Below are 25,338 nucleotides of genomic sequence, written 5' to 3'. Positions count from 1 at the left end.
TCCTTCAAACGGTAAATGGTTAAACAAATAGTGGTATAACCATACCATGGAATACATGCAATAACAAGCAACAAATATGGATATACGACAACCTGGATGAGTCCTCTGAGAATTATGCAAAATTGAAAAAGCCAATCCCAAAAGGTTACAAACTGTACAACTCATTTATACAACATTCTTGAAGTGATAAAAATTTTTCAAATGGATTAGCAGTTATTATCAGGGGTTAACAAGGGAGTAGGGGTGAGAGGGAAGGAGGTACTGCTACAAAAAGGCAACCCAAGGAATCCTTGTGATGATGGAAATGTCCAGTATCTCAACTGTTATCCATGTCAATATCCTGGTTGTGATATCATACTATATAGTTTTGTAAGAGATTACCACTGGGGGAATCCAAATATACACAGGAACTCTCTATATTATTCCTTTTTTTGTTTTGATTTATTTTTTGTTTTTTGAGACAGAGTAGCACTCTGTCGCCCAGACTGGAGTGCAGTGGAATGATCTCAGCTCAATGCAACCTCTGCCTCCTAGGTTCAAGCAATTCTCTTCTCTCCGCCTCCTGAGAAGCTGGGATTACAGGCATGCACCACCACGCCCAGCTAATTTATGTATTTTTAGTAGAGATTGGTTTCTCTATGCTGGCCGGGTTGGTCTTGAACTCGCAACTTCCAGTGACCCGCCGGCACTGGCCTCCCAAAGTGCTGGGATTACAGGCATGAGCCACCGCTCCTGGCTATTCCTTACAACTGCATGTAAATCTACAATTATTTTAAAGTAAAAGGTTTAATTCAGAAAATGACTGCTCTTTTTTTTTTTTTTTTCATAGACAGGGTCTTGCTGTGTCACCCAGGATGGAGTGCAGTGGTGCATTTGTAGTTCACTGTAACCTCAAACTCCCGGGGTCAAGTGATTCTCCTGCCTCACTAGGAGTACGTGCCACCATGCCTGGCTATTCTTTAATTCTTTTTTTTTAGAGACAGCGTCTCACTATGTTGCCAGGATGGTCTCAAATCTCTGGCCACAAGAGATCCTCTTGCCCTGGCCTCCCAAAGTGCTAGGATTACAGGAGTGAGTCACCATGTCGTGCTGCTGCTGTCATATTGTTCATGAGTTCTTGTCATTACTGGCTCTTTTTTTTTTTTTTTTTTTGTTGAGACGGAGTCTCGCTCTGTTGCCCAGGCGGGAGTGCAGTGGCCGGATCTCAGCTCACTGCAAGCTCCGCCTCCCGGGTTCCTGCCATTCTCCTGCCTCAGCCTCCCGAGTAGCTGGGACCACAGGCGCCGCCACCTCGCCCGGCTAGTTTTTTTTTGTATTTTTTAGTAGAGACTGTAATTACTAGCTCTATAAATTACAAGAAGAAACATTTTTCACTAAAAAATAATCTCTAACCAATTTGAGGTTTAGTACCCATTGCTGTTTCTTACATTAGAAATAAATATTTTGTTAAAAAAAAAATTGTATTACACTCATTCTATGCCTAGTCTGAACAGAAAACCCTGAACCCACTGAGGAGTGACTGGAGTGTACAGAAGTAACATGATCTCCTTGGAAACCTGGAGGTAAAGAAATGTTTCAGAACTCGTTTGGGCTTAAGGGGAACCACTTTGAATAGAAGACACTCGGGACACGACCCTGTATCCCATGTGCATCAATTTAAAGCTGATTGATAAAACACTGTATAAAAACTAAAATCCTGTACCATAGAACAGTGAACAAAAACTGAAAAAATGAAACTAAATAGTTTTTTAAAAAATCACATTGTTAACTGTAAATTCACAGCAGCCCACACATTTGTATCATTTTAGTAAAAAATAAAAAATTTAATTTAGAAAATATCTGCTATCTTTATCATTTATCTTTATCGTTTACTGATAAGGGATTAGTCATCCTTTCTGTTATGAACCAGGAACATGAATGAAATCTAAAAATCTATAAGTAAATCAAGGGTGCCAACTCCATTCAGTAGAGGAAGAATAGTCTCTTCAAAAAACGGTGCTAGGGAAATTAGATTTCCACATGCAAAAGAACAAATTTGCACCCTTCCTTCATACCACATACAAATACTAACTCCAAATGGATCCACAACCTAAATGTAAGAGTTAAAAACATAACTCTTAGAAGAAAACACAGGAGTAAATCCTTATGACCTTGGAATGAAAAGACAACCCCTATAATGGGAGAAAACATTTGCAAATCACATATTTGATAAGAGCTCCTCCAAGCTCTTATCAAACATATAAAGAACTCCGCCAAGTGAATGACAAAAACACAAGCAATCCAATTCAAAAACAGGTAAGGGACTAGAATAGGCATTTCTCCAAAGGTATAAAATGACCATTAATGAAAAGATCCTCAATATCACTAATCATTAGGGAAACGTAAATCAAAACCACAATGAGATACCACTTCACACCTACTATAATTTTAAAAAAAGAAAGAAAATCGCAAGTGTTGGCAGGGATGTGGAGAAACTGGAACCCTCATGCCATGACAGACAGAATATTAAATGTGCAGCCACTGTGGAAAACAGTTTGTTACTTCATCAAAAAGTTAAACATAGAATTGCCATATGACCCAGAAATCTCACCCCTATATATCCAAAAGAACTGAAAAAACTCAAACAGATACTTATATCCCAATGTTCACTGCAGCATTATTCACAGATTAAAAAATGAAAACAACTCAAATGCCCATCAAAGGAAGAAAAGATCAACAAAATGTGGCACAACGGAATATTATTTAGCCATAAAAAATTTATTTTGTAGAGACGGGGTTTCACTATATTGGCCAGGCTGGTCTTGAACTCCTGACCTTGTGATCTGCCCACCTCGGCCTCCCAAAGTGCTGGGATTACAGGCATGAGCCACCACGCCCGGCCTTAATGATATTTTTAATTGCTGTACCATCTTATAAAACACTTTTTCAATACATAATCATGTGGTTTAAAATTTTTTTTTCTAATTGGAAAAGTTCTGTTAATTTTCTGATGTACAAACATCTTTGTATTCTTGGAATAAATTCTACTTCTTGTAGTACATTACCAGCAATTATCTGTGTTTAAGTTTTACATACTTTGCTCACTTTTGTTTCTCTATCTCCTGCCTTCTACACATTCTCCAAAGGCTATGTTATGCTTATGATACTAATCTTTCTGAATTCTTGAATATCTGAAATTGCCAGTATCTCCCCACCCCCACCAGCATACTTGAATAATGATTTACCAAAACAATCACACAATGATACCAAACAATAGCATTACTTGATTCAAAGAAGCATATTTGAAGTTTTTTAATGAAATAATTTAAGGTGATAAAGTTAGGAAAAATAAGAAAATATATATAAACATTTAATATATATATGAACTTTTAGAAAACACAAACACATATTTTCTTTATAGCTCATTTAATTTAAAAGACACTTTTTTTTTTAGAAAACTTCAGAGTACTTGCTACAAGCATCAGAAAAAAATAATTTTCACATCATAAATCTTAATTATTGAATTTATAAAATTCAAAGCTAATATTCTCATGTCATTAGGGGGAAAACTCTGACAGATAAAATTTATCTTATTTTAATAAACTTGATATAAAAACTATTTCTGTGAAATATTTATCTAGTGGCCCACACAAAAATTCAGATCAGCTATTTAAAAGACAAATTAAGACAGATAATTCCCTTCATTACAAATGCTTTTTAAACTAAATACTAAGTTGATTTAAAAAAAAAAAAAACCTTAAAATTACATACCTATGAGAAAACTTCCCTTATTAACCCTAAAAATAAGCCATGAGCCAAAATTAATATAAAGAATAAAGTATCTACTCAATTATTCATTAAGGGTTAAGGAAAAAACTGTAATAATAAAAACACTAATGATATCTTTCCATAAATACATTTTCTCTTAATATAACATTTATTGTTGTCTTGGAATAATCTCTTAGTATGCAAAAATACTGATTCTCTACAAATAGCATTCTCTGCATACACAATACAAAGCAGTTTTTATAACAATTCTAAATTGTAAACAATTTGTGTGAAAAAACAGGGAATAAATATTACAATCAGACTCCTAAAAATCATTACTGATATAATTAAATACCCAGAAAATCAAAGAAATAAGCTATAATACTACAGTAGAACCTTAACATGTATTGGTTTAATAATATAATTTCTACTAACACAGTAGTTATTCAAAAGTCTAGTAAGTAATAATCTGTGCTTTTGCTAAAGCACAGATTTGATGTCTTCCTCTACAGTAAGAGTCACCTGTCTGGTCTAAGGTCAGGTACTCTTGTGAAGTCACAGAAAATGCTAGTGCTGCTGTCAAAAGTAAACAACTGAAGGCATCTATGAAAATGATTCTATGACAGAAAAGAAATTTGGGATAAACTTTTTTTTCAATGTCAAATTCGAAAGCAGCTTGAATCTATAACATGATTAGTCCCAACATAAATTTAGAAGAAAACATGAAAAAGTGAACAGTGAGGTGATGTCAATGAAAACAGAGAAGTAAGGACATCCAGAAATTCTCTCCTCCAAAAATGCAATAAGAAAATTGGCAAAATTGTCAGAATAAACTTGGTCAAAGGCTTGCAGCAATCCAGGCAATATATATTCAAGAATAATGGCTGAATGTTGGTTTAAAAAACAGCAAGTTTTGTGGCATTTTGACTTGCTCTATTCCCATCCCCTTCTCTCCAGCTATGCAGTAGCCTCAACAGTCAACAATCTACAGTCATGAAAATCAGCAGCCTGGCAGCCACTGGAAGGGGCAAAAGAGAGCTGTAGTTCCTTCAAAGTTTTATTTCCAAAAAATTGTCATTATTTCACCTGTCTAGTAGTTCCTGGGAATATTCCACCCACAAAGTTGTCTATTTGATCCTACCCAGAGCTTGCTCAGTATAAAAAGTCCCTTGACAAAGCCTGGAAGGCACTTCAGAAAATTTTTGTCTAGTATGAACTGACCACTAAACAAACCAACCTGAGACTTTAGTGGCCATGCACAGTAATACAGACTCTGGAGAATTAGTTCAGAGAAGTCACTAAACAAATAATCAAAACAACATAAATAAATCCCTGGGGAGGAGGAAAATCTGATTTCCAGAGATAACACATTATATAATCGAAAATGTCCAGGATTCAACAAAAAATTACGAGACATACAAAGATACCAGAAAGTATGGCCTATACACAAGGGGCAAAATGCAAACAATGGACATTGTCTCTGAGGAAAGCCCTGATGTTGGAGATACTCAGCAACTTCAAATTGCCTATTTTAAATATGTTCAAAAGACTAAAGGATACTATGTCAGTAGAACTTAATGTAAATATGAGAACAATGTCTCACCAAATAAAGAATACCAACAGAGATTTAAAATTTTTAATGAATCAAATAGAAATTCTGGAGATGAAAAATTCAATAATTGAAAAAAATGTCAGTAGACATGATAGCAGACTTGAGCAGACAAAAGAAAAAAATCAGTGAATTTAGAGATAGATCAATTGAGATTACACAATCTGAGGAACAGAAAGAAAAGTATGTAAGTCAAAAGAAAATATCCAGCATAAAGCATATAAAGACGAAAGGATTAAGAGAAAATGTAGGAGTCAGAGATGATATGTGTATGGTCTATCAAATGTATAACTGGAGTTCCAGAAAAAAAAAAAAAGATAAAGAAAAAAATGAGAGAAAAACTAAAATCTGAAGATATAATGGGTAATAGTTTTCCAAAACTGACAAAAGACATGCCACAGAGTCAAGAAATCCTACAAACATGAATAAAAACATGAATAGACAATAAAGATTTCTTTTTTTGGGGGACAGGGTCTCTCACTCTGTCGCCCAGGCTGGAATGCAGTGGTATAATCTTGGCTCACTGCAACCTCTGCCTCCCAGGCTCAAGAGATTCTCCTGCCTCAGCTTCCCAAGTAGCTGAGATTACAGGCATGTGCCAACACATCTGGCTAATTTATGCATTTTTAATAGAGACTGGATTTCGCCATGTTGGCCAGGATGGTCTTGAACTTCTGGCCTCAAGTGATCCGCCTGCCTCAGCCTCCCAAAGTGCTGGGATTATCAGGCATGTGCTACCACACTTGGCCAGAATATAAAGATTTTTTTCAATGATAAAGATAAAAAAGAAAATACTCTTAGGCATACCAATATAAATCTAGAAAACGTCAAAGAGAAAAATGGCAGGTTGCCTTTAAAGGAGTAGCAATTAGACTGACAGCTGATCACCAGAAAAAAATGGAAGAAGCCAGAAGACAATAAATAACATTGTAAAATACTGAAAGAAAATAACTGCACCCTAGAATTATAGTCACATAAAAGTATCCTAGAAGTAACCAGGCAGAGTGGCATCCACTTGTAGGTCCAGCTCCTCGGGTGGCTAAGGCAGGAGGATCACCTGAGGCCGGGAGTCTGAAGGCTGCAGTGCACTAGGACTGCACCTATAAATAGCTACTGCACTTCAACCTGGGAAACACAGAGAGACCCCATCTCTTAAAAAAGAAAAAAAATCTTACAAAAATGAAGGCAAAATAAAGACATTTTCAGACAAACAAAAGTAAAGTTTGTCATAGACGACTCCTCATTAAAGGAAATTCTAAAAGAGTCTTCTTGGCCAGGTATGGGGGCTCACGTCTGAAATCCCAAAGCTTTGGGAGGCCAAGGCAGGAAGATCACTTGAGGCTAGGAGTTCAAGACCAACCTTGGGAAACGTAACAAGATCTCATCTCTACAAAAAAATTTTTTTTTAATTAGCCAGGTGCAGTGGTATGCACCTGTAGTCCTAGCTACTCCAGAATCTAAGGTGGAAGGAATGTTTGAGCCTGGAGGTTTGAGGTTACAGTGAGCTATCACAGTGCTATTGCATTCCAGCCTTGGTGACAGCAAGACCCTGTCTCTAAAAATAAAATAAAATAAAACAAAACAAAGGGTGTTATTCAGATAAAGTTACTTCTATCTAGAAAGTTTGGGGTGCAGGAAGGAATGAAAATCAAAGAAAGGGCCAAATATATGGGCATATCTAAGTAACAGTGATTACATAGAACAGTAATGTCTTGTGGAGGTTAAAGATAGGTGAAGAGAATCTAAAGCTCTTGCACTGTCCAAGAAGAGGGTAAATATATCAATTAAATATCAAACTTCGATAAACTTAGGATTATTTTCATCTTTAGGTAACCACTGAAAAAATTTCAAAAGGGTATATAATTTCAAAGTTAATAGAGGAAAACATGGAATCATAAAAAATGTTTTGAGTCCAGGCATGGTGGCTCACACCTGTAATCCCAACACTTTGGAAGGCCAAGGCATGAGGATCACTTGACCCCAGGAGTTCAAGAACAGCCTGGACAAAGTACTAAGATCTCATCCCTACAAAATATTTTTTTAAAAAATTAGCTGGGTGTGGTGGTGTACACCTGTAGTCCCAGCTACTCAGGAGGCTGATGTGGGAGTATTGCTTGAGCAAAGGAGGTTGAGGCTGCAGTGAGCTGTGTTTGTGTCCCTAGACTCCAGACTGGGCAACAGAGTGAGACCCTGTCTCAAAAAAAAAAAAAAAAAAAAAGTTTTGATCGATGCAAAAGGAGAGAGGAAAGAGAAAGAAAGATAGGAGAGAAAGAAGCATAGAATGGATACGCCAAGTAGAAAGCACACAGATACCTAAACATATGACTGACCAAATTAATGTAGACCAGACTTTCTTAAGAGAAAAAAAAATGTCTGAATAAAAGAAAAGAAAACCCAACTATATGCTATTAACAGCATAAGCACACAGAAATGTTGAGAGTAAAACTATGAAAGAAGTCATATTTTGCAAATACTAATTTAAAAAACCCTGCAGTCCTTATACTAATATGAGAGAAAAAATGAACTTTTAAACAAAAGTCACTATTAGAAATAAACAGAAACATTTCATAATGGTAAAAAGGTCAATTCACCAGGAAGATATAACAATCCTAAACTTGAATGTTCCTAATAAGACAGTTTCCAAACATATAAAGCAAAAATTCTCAGGCACCAGCAGGAGAAATAAGCAAATTCACAATCATATGTGGTATTTTGTCACACCTTTCTCAGTAAATAATTTTTTAAGTAAGTAAGGATATGAAATGTTTGAGTGCCATCATTAACAAAACTGATCCACACTGAATCCAATAACTACAACATTCACATTACTTTCAGGTACATTCAGAACATTTACCAAAACTGACCATATAATGAACTTTAAAGCAAATCTCAATAAATATCAAAAGAATAAAATAATACAGAATAGATTATCTAATAGTACAATTAAGCTAGAATTCAATAAGAAGCAGCATGACGTAGTAAAAAAAAAACACACATACAAAAAAAAAAACAACAAAAAAACCTATTTGTCTTTGCTCATTTCCTGGCACACGGGTCTAAAACTTTGAGTCTTCGGAGTGATAAGTGGTTTTCTATATGCTAACGGGATGAATGGTAGGTACCTGGGGGCTCCTGAACAGCCTCAGGACACGTGCTGGCTGCCGGGGGGCCAACCATGAGAGTCAGCCTTACCCTCTAACTTCTGGAGAGGAGAGATGGGCTAGAGGTTGAGTTCATCACCAATGGCCAATTAATTAACCATATCTGCATAATGGAGCCTCCATAAAAATCCAAAAGGATGGGGTTCGACGGGATTCTGGGTTGATGAACACATGGAAGATGCTGAGAAGGTGGCACACCCAAAAAGGGCACGGAAGCCCATGGCCCTTTCCCCCATACTTTGCCCTACCCACATCTTCCATCTGACTCTTCCTGAACTGTATTCTTTCATAGCCCAATAATCTTGTAAAGAAACTGTTTTCTCGAGTTGTGTGCACCATTCTAGCAAATGATAGAACCTGAGAAACGGGTCATGGGAACCTCTGATTTGTAGCCAAGTCGGACAGAGGTTGTGGGTAACCTGGGGATCCACCACACGCAACTGGTATCTGAAGTGGAAAGCAGTCTTGTAGGACTGAGACCATAACCCATGGGGTCTGTGCTAACTCAGGGTAGACAGTGTCAGAATTGAATTTAATTGTAGGACATTCAGTTGGTGTCTACCAGAGAACTGAACTGAATCACTGTAGGAAAAAAAACCCCCACATATTTGGTGGCCAGAAACGTTGGTGTGAGCAGTGGAGGAAAAAACAGTTTTCCTTTTGTTGATGTAGGGGAGCTTGTTCTTGCAATACGATAAACAAAAACTCATCAACAGTTTGGAAATCAGTAAATACACTTCTAAATACTCATGGGTCAAGAAGAAATCACAATCAGAATTACAGAAACATTCTGAAATGAATGACAATAAATACAGTACCAATATAAATTTACAAGAAAAATAAGTTGAAAAGATTATGAAGAATACAATAAAAGTCTACCACTCATTAATAAAAAACATTCTGATACATTCCTTTTCAATATTTTTTACCAAGAAAGTATATACAGTTTTACCTCAAAAGCCTAAGACTTAACCCCTTGTTCTAAAAAAAAAAAAAAAAAAAAAAAAAAACCCATAAACTTTATTTTAATGGCTATAAAAATGTTCAACAGATATTTCACTTTCTGTATAAATCTTTGAGGACAGTTATTTTTATAATTTCCTTCCCCAGTGAGTGCCTAGGATTGCAATAATTTCACGTGTTAATTCAAAAAAATAAACTTAGGTCTAGAAGGTTTTTAATAAGCAAATGCACAGAAACATTACTCTCTCATATATTAGAAATAAATATTTTTCCTTCGCAAGGTTTTCTTTTCTCTTGACTGTTCCTGATAAGCATTCAAGTGTTCCTACCTCTTGTATGAAAGCCCAAAGAAATGTAAACTTTCTTTTAGGTTCTAAGTTAAGCATTTAACAAAGTGTTACAGCATTAATTCAGGACCCTAAAAGAATTTGCATTTGTAAAATATCATACATAATAAATGTAGCATAGTCACTTACCACTTGACCTGTTTTTACGACTTGATTTCCCACCAGTAAGCAGCATCTTGAGACTATTCCGAAACATGGTTATACTATTCTACTGCAAAACTGTAAAAGAAAATATAGGAAAATGTGTTTAAGAAAACTTGATTTTCATAGCATAAGAGGGTGGCTATAGTCAATAACTGTACATTTTTTAATAACTTAAAGAGTGCAACTGGACTGTTTGCAACTCAATAAATAAATGATTGAGAGGACAGGTACCCCATTCTTCATAATGTGCTTATTTAACATTGCATGCCTGTATCAAAACATTTCATGTACCCCATAAATATATATACCTACTATGATAAAAATTTTAAAAGAAAAAAGAAAACTTGATTGTCTATCCAAAATACTAAGAATTAATTTAAAATTCATTATAAAGAATTAACTAAATTTACCCCATAAATATATACAACTATTATTTACCCATAATAGAAAATTTAAAAAATAATAAAAGTGGTAAACCAGAAAAAGATAATTAACTATGTTTAAATATATAGTACACAACTGTAGCTATATGACAAAAAAGACTATTAAACATTTAAATAGTTCCTTAAAAAAATACAATACTTTTGACTACCCTAAGAAATAAAAGCAGCTATCACTGAGGATGCACAGAAATAGAAAACACAATTAGGGAGCTATAAATACTGTCTACCTTTTACTTGACTCTCCATTCTTGGATAATTTTCCCACATGATGCACAAACACACATCCCCACACACACACATTCTAGAAACCGACCGTACCTGCAGAATTTCTACTGGTCAAGCCAGAATTCTATCTCCCAAGACTACAGCTACGCATGAATCCGTGCCTATTCCATGTCCCACTCCTACCAAAGGAAAACTCTCTGACTGCTTTGCATTACATTCACTCTCACCTTCCCAAGAATTTTATTTTAAAAAATCATCTTCCTTTTCTCTGAAACAGCTTTAATGTTTTTTCTCTCTCCTGAATCATTCCAATCATAACATAAACATATTTTAGTCTATCTTGTTCAAAAAGAAAGCCCCACTCTTTACTCCACCACAATTCAATGACGGCTCTTATATCCTCACTCTTCTTCACAGCAAAATTTTCCAAAAGTGTTGTAAGTACTTGGTGTGTCCGGCAGATTAAATAGAGCAAACATGAATTGGGACACAGGTCAACAGAAAATATGCAAACCAAAGCATAGAGAGATGAAGACAAAAAATTATAGAAAAGAGTACCAGACACATATGCAACCACTGAAAAGTTGTATCATATGTATAACTGAAATTTCATAGCAGTGTGAAAACTGGGAAGAAGCAATATATGAAGTGCTAGCAACCAAGAATTGTCTAACATTAATTAAAGACATGAAGCCACATCTGAAGAAGCTTGTCAAACTCAAGCAGAATAATTACAAAGAAAAACACTAAGTAAATCATAGCCAAACTGCTAAAAACTAAAGACAATCTTTAAAACAGCCAGACCCCCCAAAAAACACATTTAAAGTAGCAAGAATCAACAGACTGAAAGATACTTTCAACAGAAATGATGAATAGCAGAAAATGATTTAAAAATTCTGGAAAAAAAAAAACTGGTGCCAATCAAGCAATTTACTCTCAGTTTAAAATATCTTTGCAAATGAAAATCAAAAGAAAAAACAAAGAATTTATTACTAAAAGGGAGTTCTTCCACCAGAAGGAAAATGATACTAGACAAAAGCATATACATGCAAAAAACAAGAGCCACAGAAAGGGTAAACATGTTCTTAAGTATTAATAAATAATGACTATAAAAATAACATTGATAGGCTGTTCTTTAAAATATATAGATTTAAAATGCATGACAACAATAGATGCATGACAACAATAGAAAAGGAAGGAGTAGGGTCATGGAATTGAAGTTTCTAAGATATCTGTATTACCCGAGAAGAGAAGTAATAATTCATGTTAGACTTCAATAACTCAAAAAGTCATGTAGTAATCTCTAAGATATTCACTAAAAGCAAACTGAGGAGATAAAAAGAATAAGTAAAAACATTTGACTAAACCAAAGAAAGTAAGACGTAAGAGAAAAAGTAGCATAGATCTGTGGATAAATGTAAGACAAATAGTAAGGTTTATAACTTAAACTCAAATTATATCCATTATTATGTTCAACACTCTAGTAGAAAGACTATAAATATAGAAGAAGCGAATGCAAAATGATACGAAAAGATATACCATTCAAACTCCAACAAAAAGAAAGGTGGCATCACTATGCCAATATCAGGCAAAGTACACTTAAGGCAATACGTATTACTAAAGATAAAAGCATTTCTTAATAATTAAAAAGTCATATCAACAAGAAGATAGCATAATTCTTTCGTCTGTATTGAGACAGGGTCTCATGCTGTCACCCAGGCTGGAGAACAGCGGTGTGATTATAGCTCACTGCAACCTCAAATTCCTGGGCTCAAGTGATCCTCCCACCCCAGCCACCGAAGTAGCTAGAACTACAGGTGTGAGCTCCCACACACCACTAATTTTTCTCATTTTTTCTAAAGATGCGGTCTTACTATGTTTCCCAGGCCGGTCTCTAACTACTGGGCTCAAGCAATCCTCCCACCTCGGCCTCCCAAAGTGCTGAGAATACAGGCGTGAGCCATCACATCTAGCCAAGATAGCACAATTCTAAATCAATGGACCCCATAAGAAAGCCTAAACACATTTAAAACAAAAAGTATACAAAACTAAAAGGTGACAGACAAATCCACAGTTACATAGGAGACCAACACACCTTTGTCAATAGCTACAAGACCAAGTAGACCAAAAAAAAAAAAACTATGATATATTTGAACTACATGATTAAATAACTAGACTTGAATATATATAAGCAAATTTCTCTTCCAAATAAAAACAAACTATAACACAAAACACATACCAAAATGGACCATATGTTAGGTCATAAAAGTATCAGCAAATTTTGAAATCTTTCAGAGTATATTCCCCAACCACAAAGCAATTAAGCTAGATGTAAGTATTTTTTAATCTAGAAAATCTCCTACTGCTTAAAAATTAAGTGATATACTTCTAAATACCCATTAAGTTGAACAAAGTAAATAAATCACAACAGGTATTTTTAAATATTTGTAATGAGTGATAATAAAAATGACTTATGGGAACTCACAAGATAAAACTAAAGCAATGATTTTAAAGGAATTTATACCTTAAATGTATTAGAAGATGAAAATCAGTATCTAAGCTTCTATTTCAAAAAGTTCAAAAGCAAGCAGCAAATAGAACTCAAAGAAAGTAGAAGGAAGGAAAAGAGTAAAAAGAAAAAAATGAAATAGATAACAAATGCAAAACATAAAATCAACAAAGCCACACATCAGATTTCTGAAAAGTATTAAATCTGCTAAACCAAGGCTGATTAAGGAAAGAAAAAAAGAAATCACCAATATCAGAAATGAAACAGACGACAACATTTCAGAGCCTTAATTTAAAAAATAAGATATTATGAACAACTTTATACCAAATTTAACATTTAACATAAAATGTATAAATTCTTTGAAAAATACAACTTGTCAAAATTAACAAAATGTTAATTTAACCAAAATGTTAAGAAAATATAAAATAGCCCGGGAAAAAAAAAAAAAAGAAAGAAAGAAAGAAAAAGAAAAACGAGAAGGAAACCTGGTTTTATTAATCTTTTTAGCCACAATGCCTAGTTCACGGTAGGCTCTCAATATTTCTTGAATGAGTAAATAAACTGAGCAAAGACACGATTCATCAGATTACTGACTTAGTAAAGAAGGGGCATAATAAAAGTAAGTTTCATTTGGCGAGAAATGATCTTAAATCAACCAGAACCATGAGGACTACCTAGACTGAATGTGTACCAGGGAATCAAGAAAAGGCATGAAAATTCTAGGAATAGTTCAAAATTTTATCTGAGAGAAAACCAAGAAAATTCTAGGCTTACTTAGAACTTCTAACTCAAACTCTGATTATTTTCACACAGTTGTCCAAAGTTTCGAAAGGAAAAAAATGTATGAGCACAGATTATCATTATCATAAAAACAGCAATTTATTACTTAAAATTTACTAAGAGTCAAAAAAGACCAGGAGAACATACTTAAGTTGATTTAGGTAAAGTATTTTGATGGATGGCATAAATTACAGTGATGGCTACTTTTTGAAGATGTAGAGGGTTTTTTTTTTTTTGCTAGTTCTAAAACTTTTTAAAATTACTTCAATATATAGAAAAGTAAAACATAAAGCTACTCATCTCATAGTTACATTTTGATTAAATGATTTTCCTCAAGTTAACATACCAATAGAAAACTGATCATAATAAAATATTAATATAGGAACTCCACAAATTGAAGCTAAGTGGGAGAAGGCAGTTTGGTCGAATTGCCACTAATATATATCTAAATTTTACCCCACTTTTCCAAATTTTATATCCAAATTTTTATTAAAATGTTCACTCAGGAGGAATCATGAGATAAATTCCTGGCAAGTGAAATATCTGGACAGGAAAATAACAAGCCATTCACAGGCCCCCAATCATTTCTTACTTTCTTATACTTAGCTGATTTGAACATTATGTTATCTACATGGTCCCTAAGTTTTTAGGTTTGTGACACCCGTTCTAAACCATTCAGGAGGAGTACTGACTTCTTAATGGTCCACCAAGGCAGGAGACTCAATAACCTATTTCAATGTCTTCTGCTATATTATCAACAGGCAATCAATTTTCATTTTCAATGTTCATCCCTCTTGTATATTTAAAGCCCTTTTCTTACCCTGTTGTTTAAAAAAAAGTAAAACATTCCATGCATACAAATGTTTATGTAATTAATAATGTAATCAAATTAACTATTAAGTACTTCTGTACTATTCTGATAATCATGACATCATGTTAATATTTCCATTCTAATGCCAGCTTTTTATTTTAACTTATTATTGGAGATTCAAGGGGATATGCGCAGATTTGTTTTCTTGGCAAAATGCATGTGACAGGGTTTGGCGTACAGATTTTGTCACGCAGGTAATAAGCATAGTATCCAATAGGTAATTTTTTTATTCTCACCTTCCACACCCCTCCATCCTCAAGTAGGCCCTGGTGTGTGTTCTTCCTTTCTTGTGTCCACATGTGCTCAGTGTTTATCTCCCACTTGTGAGAACATAAAGTAATTATTTTCTGTTCCTGCATTAGTGTGCTTAGGATAATGGCTTCCAGCTCCTCTGTCCATGTTGCTGCAAAGGACATGATCTCATTCTTTTATGCCTGCATAGTATTACATGGTGCATATATACATTTTCTTTATCCAGTCTACCGCTGATGAGCATTTAGGTTGATTTCATGATGTTGCTATTGTGAACAGAGCTATGATGAACATCCAAGCACATGACTTTTTGGTAGAACAATTTACATTGCTTTGGGCATATACCAGGGATGGCCAATCTTTTGACTTTCCTGGGCCACAGTGGAAGAAGAATTATCTTAGGCCACACATAAAACACACTCATGCTAGTAACAGTTGATTAGCTTTAAAAAAAAAAGTTGCAAAAAAATCTCATAATGTTTTAAGAAAGTTTACAAATTTGTGTTGGTTATCTAAGTCTCTAATAATTTGTTTTATGAATTTGGGTGCCCCTGTGTTGGGTGCACATATGTTTACAACAGTTAGGTCTTCCTGTTGAACTGAATCCTTTGGCATTATGTAATGCCTTTTTGTCTCTTTTGACCATTATTGGTTTAAAGTCTGTGTATTAGGCTGTTCTTGCACTACTATAAATACCTGAGACTAGGTGATTTATAAGAAAAGAGGTTTAATTGGCTTGCAGTTCTGCAGGCTGCACAGGAAGCATAGCTCCACCATCTGCTTCTGGGGAGGCCTCAGGAAGCTTTTACTCATGGCAGGTGAAGCAGCAGCAGCCACAGGAAATGGCCAGAGCAGGAGTGAGAGAAAGAGCGCGTGTGTTGGGGGGAGGTTTCACACACTTTCAAAATGACCAGATCTCGTAAGAGCTCACTCACTACTGTAAAGGTAGCATCAAGCCATGAGGGATCTGCTCCCATGACCCAAATACCTCCCTCAAGGCCCTGCCCCATCTCCAGCATTGGGGATTACAATTCAACATGAAATTTGGGCAGGGACAAATATTCAACTATATCAGTCTGTTTTGTCTGAAATTAGAATAGGAACCCCTGCTTTTTTCTGTTTTCCATTTGCTTGATGGATTTTTCTCCATCCCTTTACTTTGACCCTACGTGTGTTGATATTGATATGTGTGGATTTGATCCTGTCACGTTATTAGCTGGTTATTATGCAGACTTGACTGTGTAGCTGCTTTACAGTGTCAATCGTCTATGTACTTAAGTGTGTTTTTTGTGGTGGCCTACTAGTAATGGTCTTCCTTTTCCATATTTAGCACTCTCTTGAGGACCTCTTGTAAGATAGGTCTGATGGTAATGAATTCCATTGGCAATTGCTTGTCTGCAAAGGATCTTATTTCTCCTTCACTTACAAAGCTTAGTTTGGCTAGATAGGAAATTTTTGGTTAGAATTTCTTTTCTTTAAGAATGCTGAATACAGGCCCCCAATCTGTTCTTGTTTGTAGAGTTTCTGCTGAAAAGTCTGCTGTTAACCAGGGGTTCCCTTTTTAAGTGACCAGCCCCTTCTTTCTAGCCGCGTTTAACATTTTTTTCTTTCGGTTCAACCTTGGAGAATCTAATGATTATGTGTCTTGGGGATATTCATCTCACATGGATCTTCTGCATTTCCTGATTTGAATGGTGCCCTCTGGTGAGGCTGGGGGAATTTTCATGGATGATGTTCTCAAATATGTTGTCCAAGTTGCTTGCCTTCTCTCCCTCTTCTTCAGGGATGCCAATGAGTTGTAAATTTGATCTCTTTACACAATCCCATATTTCTCAGAGATTCTGTTCATTCTTCTTTATTGTTTTTTCTTTATTTTTATCTGACTGAGTTATTTCAGAGAACTGGTCTTCGAGCTCTGAGATTCATTCCTCAGCTTGGTCGATTCTGCTGTTAATATTTGCAATTGTATTATGAAATTCTTGAAGTGAGTTTTTCAGCTCTATGTAATCATTCTGGATCTTAAAATGGCCATTTCATCTTTCAGCTCCTGTTTCATTTTACTGTATTCCTTATATTCCTGGTATTGGGTTTTGACTTTCTCCTGAATCTCAATGATCTTCATTTCTAACCATGTTCGGAATTCTCTGTCATCTCAGCCTGTTTGCCAGCTTTTTAAAAAATAACTTTTTCTATATCCACTTCCTGCTTAAATGGTTTGATATTATTTTTATTCTCATTTTTGGTTTGGTGGTGGATTGGCTTATTCTTATTTTTGACTTGGTTTCCAGTCTGAGAAACAAGTTTCTTGACATTAGAACTATGCCAAATAAATAAATTATGCCATTAAAATGCTTTAATAGTTTAAAGATTGGGCCGGGCGCGGTGGCTCAAGCCTGTAATCCCAGCACTTTGGGAGGCCGAGACGGGCGGATCACGAGGTCAGGAGATCGAGACCATCCTGGCGAACACGGTGAAACCCCGTCTCTACTAAAAAATACAAAAAACTAGCCGGGCGAGGCGGCGGGCGCCTGTAGTCCCAGCTACTCGGGAGGCTGAGGCAGGAGAATGGCGTGAACCCGGGAGGCGGAGCTTGCAGTGAGCTGAGATCCGGCCACTGCACTCCAGCCCGGGCGACAGAGCGAGACTCCGTCTCAAAAAAAAAAAAAAAAAAAATAGTTTAAAGATTGAAGAAAATGTTTCAAATGGCAAGAAAATTAAAAATAAGGTAAGGTAATATATTAAGATATTGTCTGAAAGCCTCTAATTGCAAAAATAGGACCACAAACTGATCCAAATGGTGAACTAAGTATTATCTTTCCAGTCAATCCATACAATCTCCTTTTACAATTTTCTCCACAATAACAATTTGGACACGACCTTCAGAATCCTTTTGAATACAAATCTGTTCATATAATTATAAAAAGCAAGTTACATATATTTAAAGTAAATGCTATCCATTTTCTAGCATTTGCCAACATAGAGCTTCTCCTCTGAGAAATTTCTGCAGGAGAACACAACACACACACACTAATGCATTTAATAAACACTTCCAATAACTTTGTAAACATTACAGATAAGATGCAGGGTTAATAATGCACACATGATGAAAATATTGGAATAAAGTAGTAATTTTATAATACATGGCACCAAAGGAAGAGATGCTAAACAGTTAAATATATGCCCTTAATTTTCTTTAATGTATATTTGAAAAATATCTAAAAGAATAACTCCTTATACAGAAAACCAAAGAAAATATGGCAGAATATAATTAATGACTATACAGTTATTTAATGTTTAGCATACTTTTATCTCACTAAACTGTAAAAGCTACATAACCACTGAAGACATAGCAGCTAGCATGGTAACTGGAACATAAAAGGAATTTAAGCTAGGCTTGGTGTTTCATGCCTGTAATCTCAATGCTTTGGAAGGCCAAGGCAGGAGGATCATTTGAGCCTAAGAGTCCAAGACCAGCCTGGGCAACACAGCAAGTCATCACCTCAACAACACCACCACCACCAGCAGGCATGGTGGTATACAGCTGCAGTCCCAGCTACTCAGGAAGCTGAGAGGCAGGAGAACTGCTTGAGTCCACGAGTTCAAAGTTACAGTGAACTATGATCATACCACTGCACGCCAGCCTGGGTGACAGAAAGAGAGTGAGACTCTGTCTTTTTAAAAAAAAAAAAAAAAAAAGAGGCTGGGTGCACTGTTCACACCTGTAATCCCAGCACTTTGGGAGGCCGAGGCGGGCAGATCACCTGAGGTCAGGAGTTCGAGACCAGCCTGGCCAACATGGTGAAACCCCGTCTATACTAAAAATACAAAAAAATTAGCCAGGTGTGGTGGTGCACGCCTGTAATCCCAGCTATTTGGGAGGCTGAGGCAGGAGAATCACTTGAACCTGGGAGGCGGAGGTTGCAGTGAACCCAGATCACGCCACTGCACTCCAGCCTGGGCAACAAGAGCGGAACTCCGTCTCAAAAAAAAAAGGCAAAGAAAATTTAGGGAATATCTGCTGAAAGCATGAGATGCTCTAAAAAATACAATCGCAAATAATCTTAAAAAAAAAGAGAAATACAGAAGAATGGAAGAACTCAAAAGAGTATGTATTATACTAGGAGAAGTAAATAACCGACAAATGCACTAGTGTTATTAAAAGAAAAACTTCAGCCGAATTAAATTTAAATGAGCTTAATTGAGCAATGAACGATTCACAAATCAGGCAGCCCCCAGATTCACACCAGATTCAGGGAGACTGCAGGGATGCTTCACGGTCAGAACAAATTTACAGACAAAAAAAGGGAAGTGATGGACAGAAATCGACAGCGAGCTACAAAAACAGCTGCACTGGTTACAGGTTGGCATTTGCCTTATTTGAACACACTCTGAACATGTAGCAGTCTATGAGTGGTTAAAGTATGGCTGCTAGAATTTGCTAAGACTCAGCTATTGCTACAGGTGCCTAATCCTAAGTGAGGTTTTAATCTTGTCTGCCTATTAAGCTAGGTTACAGTTTGTCCACAAGGACTCAAACATAGAAGTACGGAGTCCTTCTCAGGCCATATTTAGTTTGCTTTAACAGTGTGAATGATGAGAATACTAGATAGAAACATAAATCTAGCATGAATGTGAGGCTTTTGGAAAAGGTAAAAACTCTATGTTTCAAAAAAAGTTATATACAGTAATAGGATCAAGCCAATACAAGAAAGACAAATCATTTGTCCACTATCTGGAAATTATATGTTCTTTCCTCTGTGAAAGGCATGTTGAAGTACTAAGAATTATCAAGAAAGGCCTTCTTTAAGTGTTGACTGAGATAAATTGCTAGATGCCTGATATATTCTAGGACACAACTTTGGAAGTTCTTATAATTACAGCAGTGCTATCACTGTTCATTGTGGTCTTGAACTCCTGGCTCAAAGGATGCTCCCATCCTCAGAGTAGCTGGGACTACCGGCATACACCACTCTGCCCAGCTGATAATCTTTGATAATTTCCCTAAAAGCAAAATTTTGAACTGCATTGAAGAGCTTCAAATTATGTAATCTCCTTCAAGACTGGAGGGCAAAGGAAGGAAATGGGACAATTAATAAAGAAGTTTTGAGAAAGGGAAGTAACTGATGATGGGTTCTACAACCAGCCTTGTTTGCAGCACAAGCACTGCTTAAATTATGAATCCTCATTTTTGCAATACTTATTATCACGTTATGTACTCCTTTCCTCTTTCCACCACTTCAAAGCTCTTTCACACGGCACCTAAACTGCCCTGGCCAACTGGTGGCCAATACTAGGAGCTAGCTGACCCAATGTTTCTTTACCTCGACACACTCCACCAACCTTGTTCCCCATTAGACTAAACTGCCTAACTTCTGAATTTCAAGTAAGTATTTTATAAAATATTTTATCAAATATTTCCAGATAGACTTACAGCTGAGTTCTCAATCCACCCTCGATTCTGGATCCTTACATTATGAGCTAAGAATTATATGTCCCTTGTTTGTCCACTCCAAACCAACTACAACTGCCAACATTATCTAAGCCACTGCAGGCAGGCCTTCCCAGGAAACAATGTGAGCCAGCCAGACAAGATAATAGGATTTATAAAAGGTCTTGAAAAAAATGGTTTTATTATTCTACAATGCGTGTTCATCGTAAAAGGAAGAAAAAAAAATCAGAAGAAAATGGAAACATGATGGATTTATCTAAAAGAATGATGTAACAGTGAAATAAGTGATCACTCTTTCATCCTTCTTCAGGTTTCTTATTGCTTTGCCCGAAGTATTGCATCATCTTTTGAGAAGACATAAAAGAAATAGTACACATCAGCTTTGTAGCCTTTGTTAAAGCTCTTTAACACAGTTAACAATACAATAATTTTCATTTTCTACCCAAAATGTCAAAGAGAATAATATTTCCAGAGGAAGATGTATCACAGTTATTATATCAGAAGAAGAATTCAAAAAGACAGATGGTAGTACTCCAGACGCTATTGATAAAGGTGAAACTGATCATCTAAGAGAAATCTCAGACTATGAGTCTTCAGATGACCATACCCTAGATTAATTTTCTCAAACTCAAGAACTGGTGAGTGAATCCTAGGAATACAAGGTTGGTTCAGCATACGAAAATCAATGTAATATACCAAATAATTACCTCCATAGACACAGAAAAAGCATCTGACAAAAGGCAACACCCTTTCATGATTAAAAAAGAAATACTCAACATACTAGAAATAGAAACATCCTCAGTCTGATAAATTGCATCTACAAAAAGCCTGTGGCTAAGATCACGCTTAATTCTGAAAGACTGAACACTTTCCTCGTAAGCTGGACAAGACAAGAACATCCATTTAACTAGCCTGGCAAACATGGCAAAATCCCATCTCTACTAAAAATACAAAAAAAAAAAAAAAAAAGAGCCAGGTGTGGTGGTGCATGCCTGTAATCCCAGATACTCAGGAGGCTGAGGGAGGAGAATCGCTTGAACCCAGGAACCCAGGAGGCAGAGATTGCAGTGAGCTGAGAACACGCCACTGCACTCCAGCCTCGGTGGCAGAGTGAGACTCTGTCTCAAAAAAAAAAAAAAAACCACTTACCACTTCTATCCACCATTGTACTTGAAGTTCTATCCAGGGCAATTAGGCAGAAAAAGAAATAAAAGGCATCCAAATTGGAAAGGAAGAAATAATAACTCAGTCTCCAGTCACAAACGACATGACCTCATATGTAGAAAATCCTAAGGAATATACCAAAAATCTATTAGAGCTAATAAATGAATTCAGCAAATTGGCAGGACAAAAGATACATATTAAAAAATCAGCTGTATTTTTTTTTTCTTTTGAGACAGGCTCTCACTCATTCAGGCTGCAGTGTGTGGCATCAGCATGGCTCACTGATGCCTTAAACTCCTGGGCTCAAATAATCCTCTTGCCTCAGCTTCCACAGCAGCTGGGACTACAGGTACACGCCATCACACTTAATTTTTTTTAATTTTTCTTTTGTAGAGACAGGGTCTTGCTATGTTGACCAGGCTGGTTTCAAACTCCTGGCCTCAAACAATCCTCCTGCCTCAGTCTCCCAAATTCCTGGGATTATAGGCACGAGCCACCATGTCTGGCCTGAAAAATTAGTTGTATTTCTTTACACTATCAATGAACAATCCAAAAATGAAATAAAAAATAATTTACAATAGTATCAAAAAGAACAAAAAAATTGTTATTAACCAAAGTATAAAACTTGTACACTGAAAATTACAAAACATCACTGAAAGAAATGAAGGAAGACCTAATTAAATGGAAAGACATCCATGTTCATGGATTGGAAGACTTAATGGTAAGATGGCAACAGTCTCCAAATTGATGTATAGATTCAACAAAATACTTAACAAACTCCCAGCTACTTTCTTTTCAGAAATTGAGACACTGATCAAAAAACTAATGTGGAAATACAAGGGACCCAGAATAGCCAAAACTTAAAAAGCAAGAACAATATCAAACAAAGTCGATAGAGGTTCCCCAAAGGTGACCACATCCTAATTTCTGGAATTTGTGAATGTTACCTTACATGGCAAAGGGACTCTGAAGATGTGATTAAGTTGAGAATCTTAAAATAGGGAGATCTTCCTGAATTTTATCCAGGCAGACCCAACGTAGTCACAAATGTCATTAAAAAATGGAAAAAGGCAGTAGAAGTATCAGAAGAGGAGATATGATGACTAAAGTAGACATCAGAGCAATGCGGTCACAAGCCAAGGAATGCAGATGGCCTCTAGAAGCTGGAAAAGGTAAAAAACAGATTCTTTCCCAGAGTCTCCAGAAGGAACAGAGGTATGCCAAAACATTGGTTTTTGCCCCATAAAAAACTCATTTCAAACTTCTGACTTCCAGAACTGTAAAAAGTATTAAAATAATACATTTATGTTGTCTTATGCCACTAAACTTGCGGAAATTTGTTATAGCAGCAATAGGAAACAAATTATAATAGTAGCCAATATGTATTACACAGTTACATATATCATATGTTATAGAAGCATAGAACAATGTCTCAAGTGTCTATAAAAGCATGAAGAGCTGTCACACTATTAATGTGGTGGTCCAAATGCTGTGTTGCTATTTAAGAATCATTTACTCTACTGTATGTATCTTTTTATATGTAAGAGCAAAGTTCTCAGTTCTAAGTAAAAACACCTGAATTTTTTATTTGGCACTAAAATGACTCTACACTTTTTCTTACAGTAAGTTATTCCATATCACTTAACAAATCAGTGAAACAAAAAATACTGGACTAATAGTATACTCATTATGACAAAAATACACTTTATACATTGATAAAAAATTTATACCTTATCTAAAGAGTTCAGAGGACAGCAGAATCTCACAACATACCGCATAAGAACTATTACACTGGGATGGGCCATGGCTATGCAAGGGATATAGAAACATAAATCTTACACTCAATCTTGCCTATGCAACCCTAAAGGTTTCTAGTTAGATTGCTATAGAGAAAGATAAGCACATACAGTCATCCGTCAGTATCTGCTAGGGATTCATTTTAAGACACTCCCACACCTGCCCCATACACCCATCCTATGGATACCAAAATTTGCAGGTGCTTAAGTCCATTATGTAAAATGATACAGTATCTGCATATAACCTATGCATTTCATCCTGTATACCTTAAAACATCTCTAGATTCTCATAACACCTAATATAATGTAAATGCTATGTAAATACTTATCTATACTTATTTGTATTATTTATCTACTTATTTTTAATATTTTTGATCCATGGTTGGCAGACACAGAACCCCATATGCAAAGGGTCAAACCTGGCATGAAACAACACAAGAAAACATGCATAAAACTCCCCTCCACCAGTCCATCCACCCAGATGTTAAGAAGTGGTTTCAATAAATGTGATGAAAATAAAGGCTTTAGGGTCCTAGTCAGTCTCCTCTGGTCTTTAATTCTTCTCTCTCTAAACTGGAATCCTTGATTCATCATTTCATTTGTTTTTGCTCTAGATTCTTATAACCGTAATACAATGTATGTTATGTAAATACTTATACCATATTTATTTGTATTATCTACTTAGTTTTAACACTTTTGATCGATGGCTGGCAGACACAGAACCCAAACAAGCAGAGGGTCAAACCTGGCATGCAACAGCACAAGAAAACATGCGTAAAACATGTGTAAAATTCATCATTTCATTTTTTTAAAATATTATTTTGTATTTACTAGTTTTTCCCACAAGAAAATGATCTGTCATTTCAATCACTCTCCCACCAAACCCCCAAACTCCCTTGCCCCTTTGCTCTCTGATTCCACATAAAATACAAATCAAAATTCAAGCTGATTTCAACTATACTAAGGCTGCTGAGCACTGCTAAAGAAAGTCATATTAGTTAGTGATATACCAAATATGTCAGAAATCTATGCTTGCAAATCTCAACTGACCCTTTTCACTTCTTAGCAATCTATTGCTTTTTTAGTCAGTTCCCTGTGAACATTCTCTGACCTCATTTCTTTGCATCACTCTCAACTCATATTTTCAGCTTCCATAACACAAAGAAAAATACAGGCCATAAAAATTATCAGAAAGAACTCTGTCAACTACCCACCAACAAACCTACAGACCTAAGCCCATTAACACACACTCTTCACCTCCTATTAAAATAGACATATTCCTTTGTTTCTCTGAGGTCAAAATATCTACCTTTACTCTGTACCCCACTCCCACTCATTCACCCAGGAACCTCTTATATTTTGACTTCTGTATTTTGAAACTCATCTTTAATAGCTATTTCTGTCAGCATTTCAAGATGCTCCCGTCTTTAAAAAATAAAAATCATGGTTGGGCACAGTGACTCACACCTGTAATTCCACCACTTTGGGGGGCCAAGGTGGGAAGATCACTTGAGCTAGGAGTTTAAGACCAGCCTGGGCAACACAGGGATATCTCTATAGAAAATTAAAAAAAAAAAAAAAAAATAGCCAGCAATGATGATGCATGCCTGTAGTCCCAGTTACTTGGGAGGCTGAGTTAGGAGGACTGCTTATGCCTGAGATCAAGGCTGCAGTGAGCTGTGTTCATGTCACTGTACTCCAGCCTGGGTGACAGAATGAGACTTTCTCAATAACTAATTAATTCCTCTTTCAATGTCCTCTCCTCCTAGTTCATCCATTGCCTTTGCTGTCATCTATCATCTGGATAACCAAATTTCACTCCAGGCCTCTCTTACGAACAACTCTCCTCTGGTATTTTCTAGCCCAGTAAATTAGTAT

The 25,338-nt window shown here is 36.0% G+C and overlaps 1 protein-coding gene across 1 annotated transcript in view; it reads right to left on the bottom strand.

The window, feature by feature from the left end:
• TANC2 (tetratricopeptide repeat, ankyrin repeat and coiled-coil containing 2) overlaps positions 1–25,338 on the bottom strand; it is a 481,882-nt gene that overhangs the window by 413,646 nt on the left and 42,898 nt on the right. The window contains exon 2 of the mRNA XM_025361091.1: positions 9,957–10,046. Within this exon, the coding sequence (XP_025216876.1) occupies positions 9,957–10,023 (67 nt within the window). The 5' untranslated portion in view covers positions 10,024–10,046. The remainder of the gene's footprint in view (positions 1–9,956; positions 10,047–25,338) is intronic.

This window comes from Theropithecus gelada, chromosome 16 (genome assembly GCF_003255815.1).
Source record: "Theropithecus gelada isolate Dixy chromosome 16, Tgel_1.0, whole genome shotgun sequence".
Lineage (NCBI taxonomy): Eukaryota > Metazoa > Chordata > Mammalia > Primates > Cercopithecidae > Theropithecus > Theropithecus gelada.
Note: the sequence above shows the minus strand (reverse complement) of the source record. Positions and strands in the feature narration are given on the sequence as shown.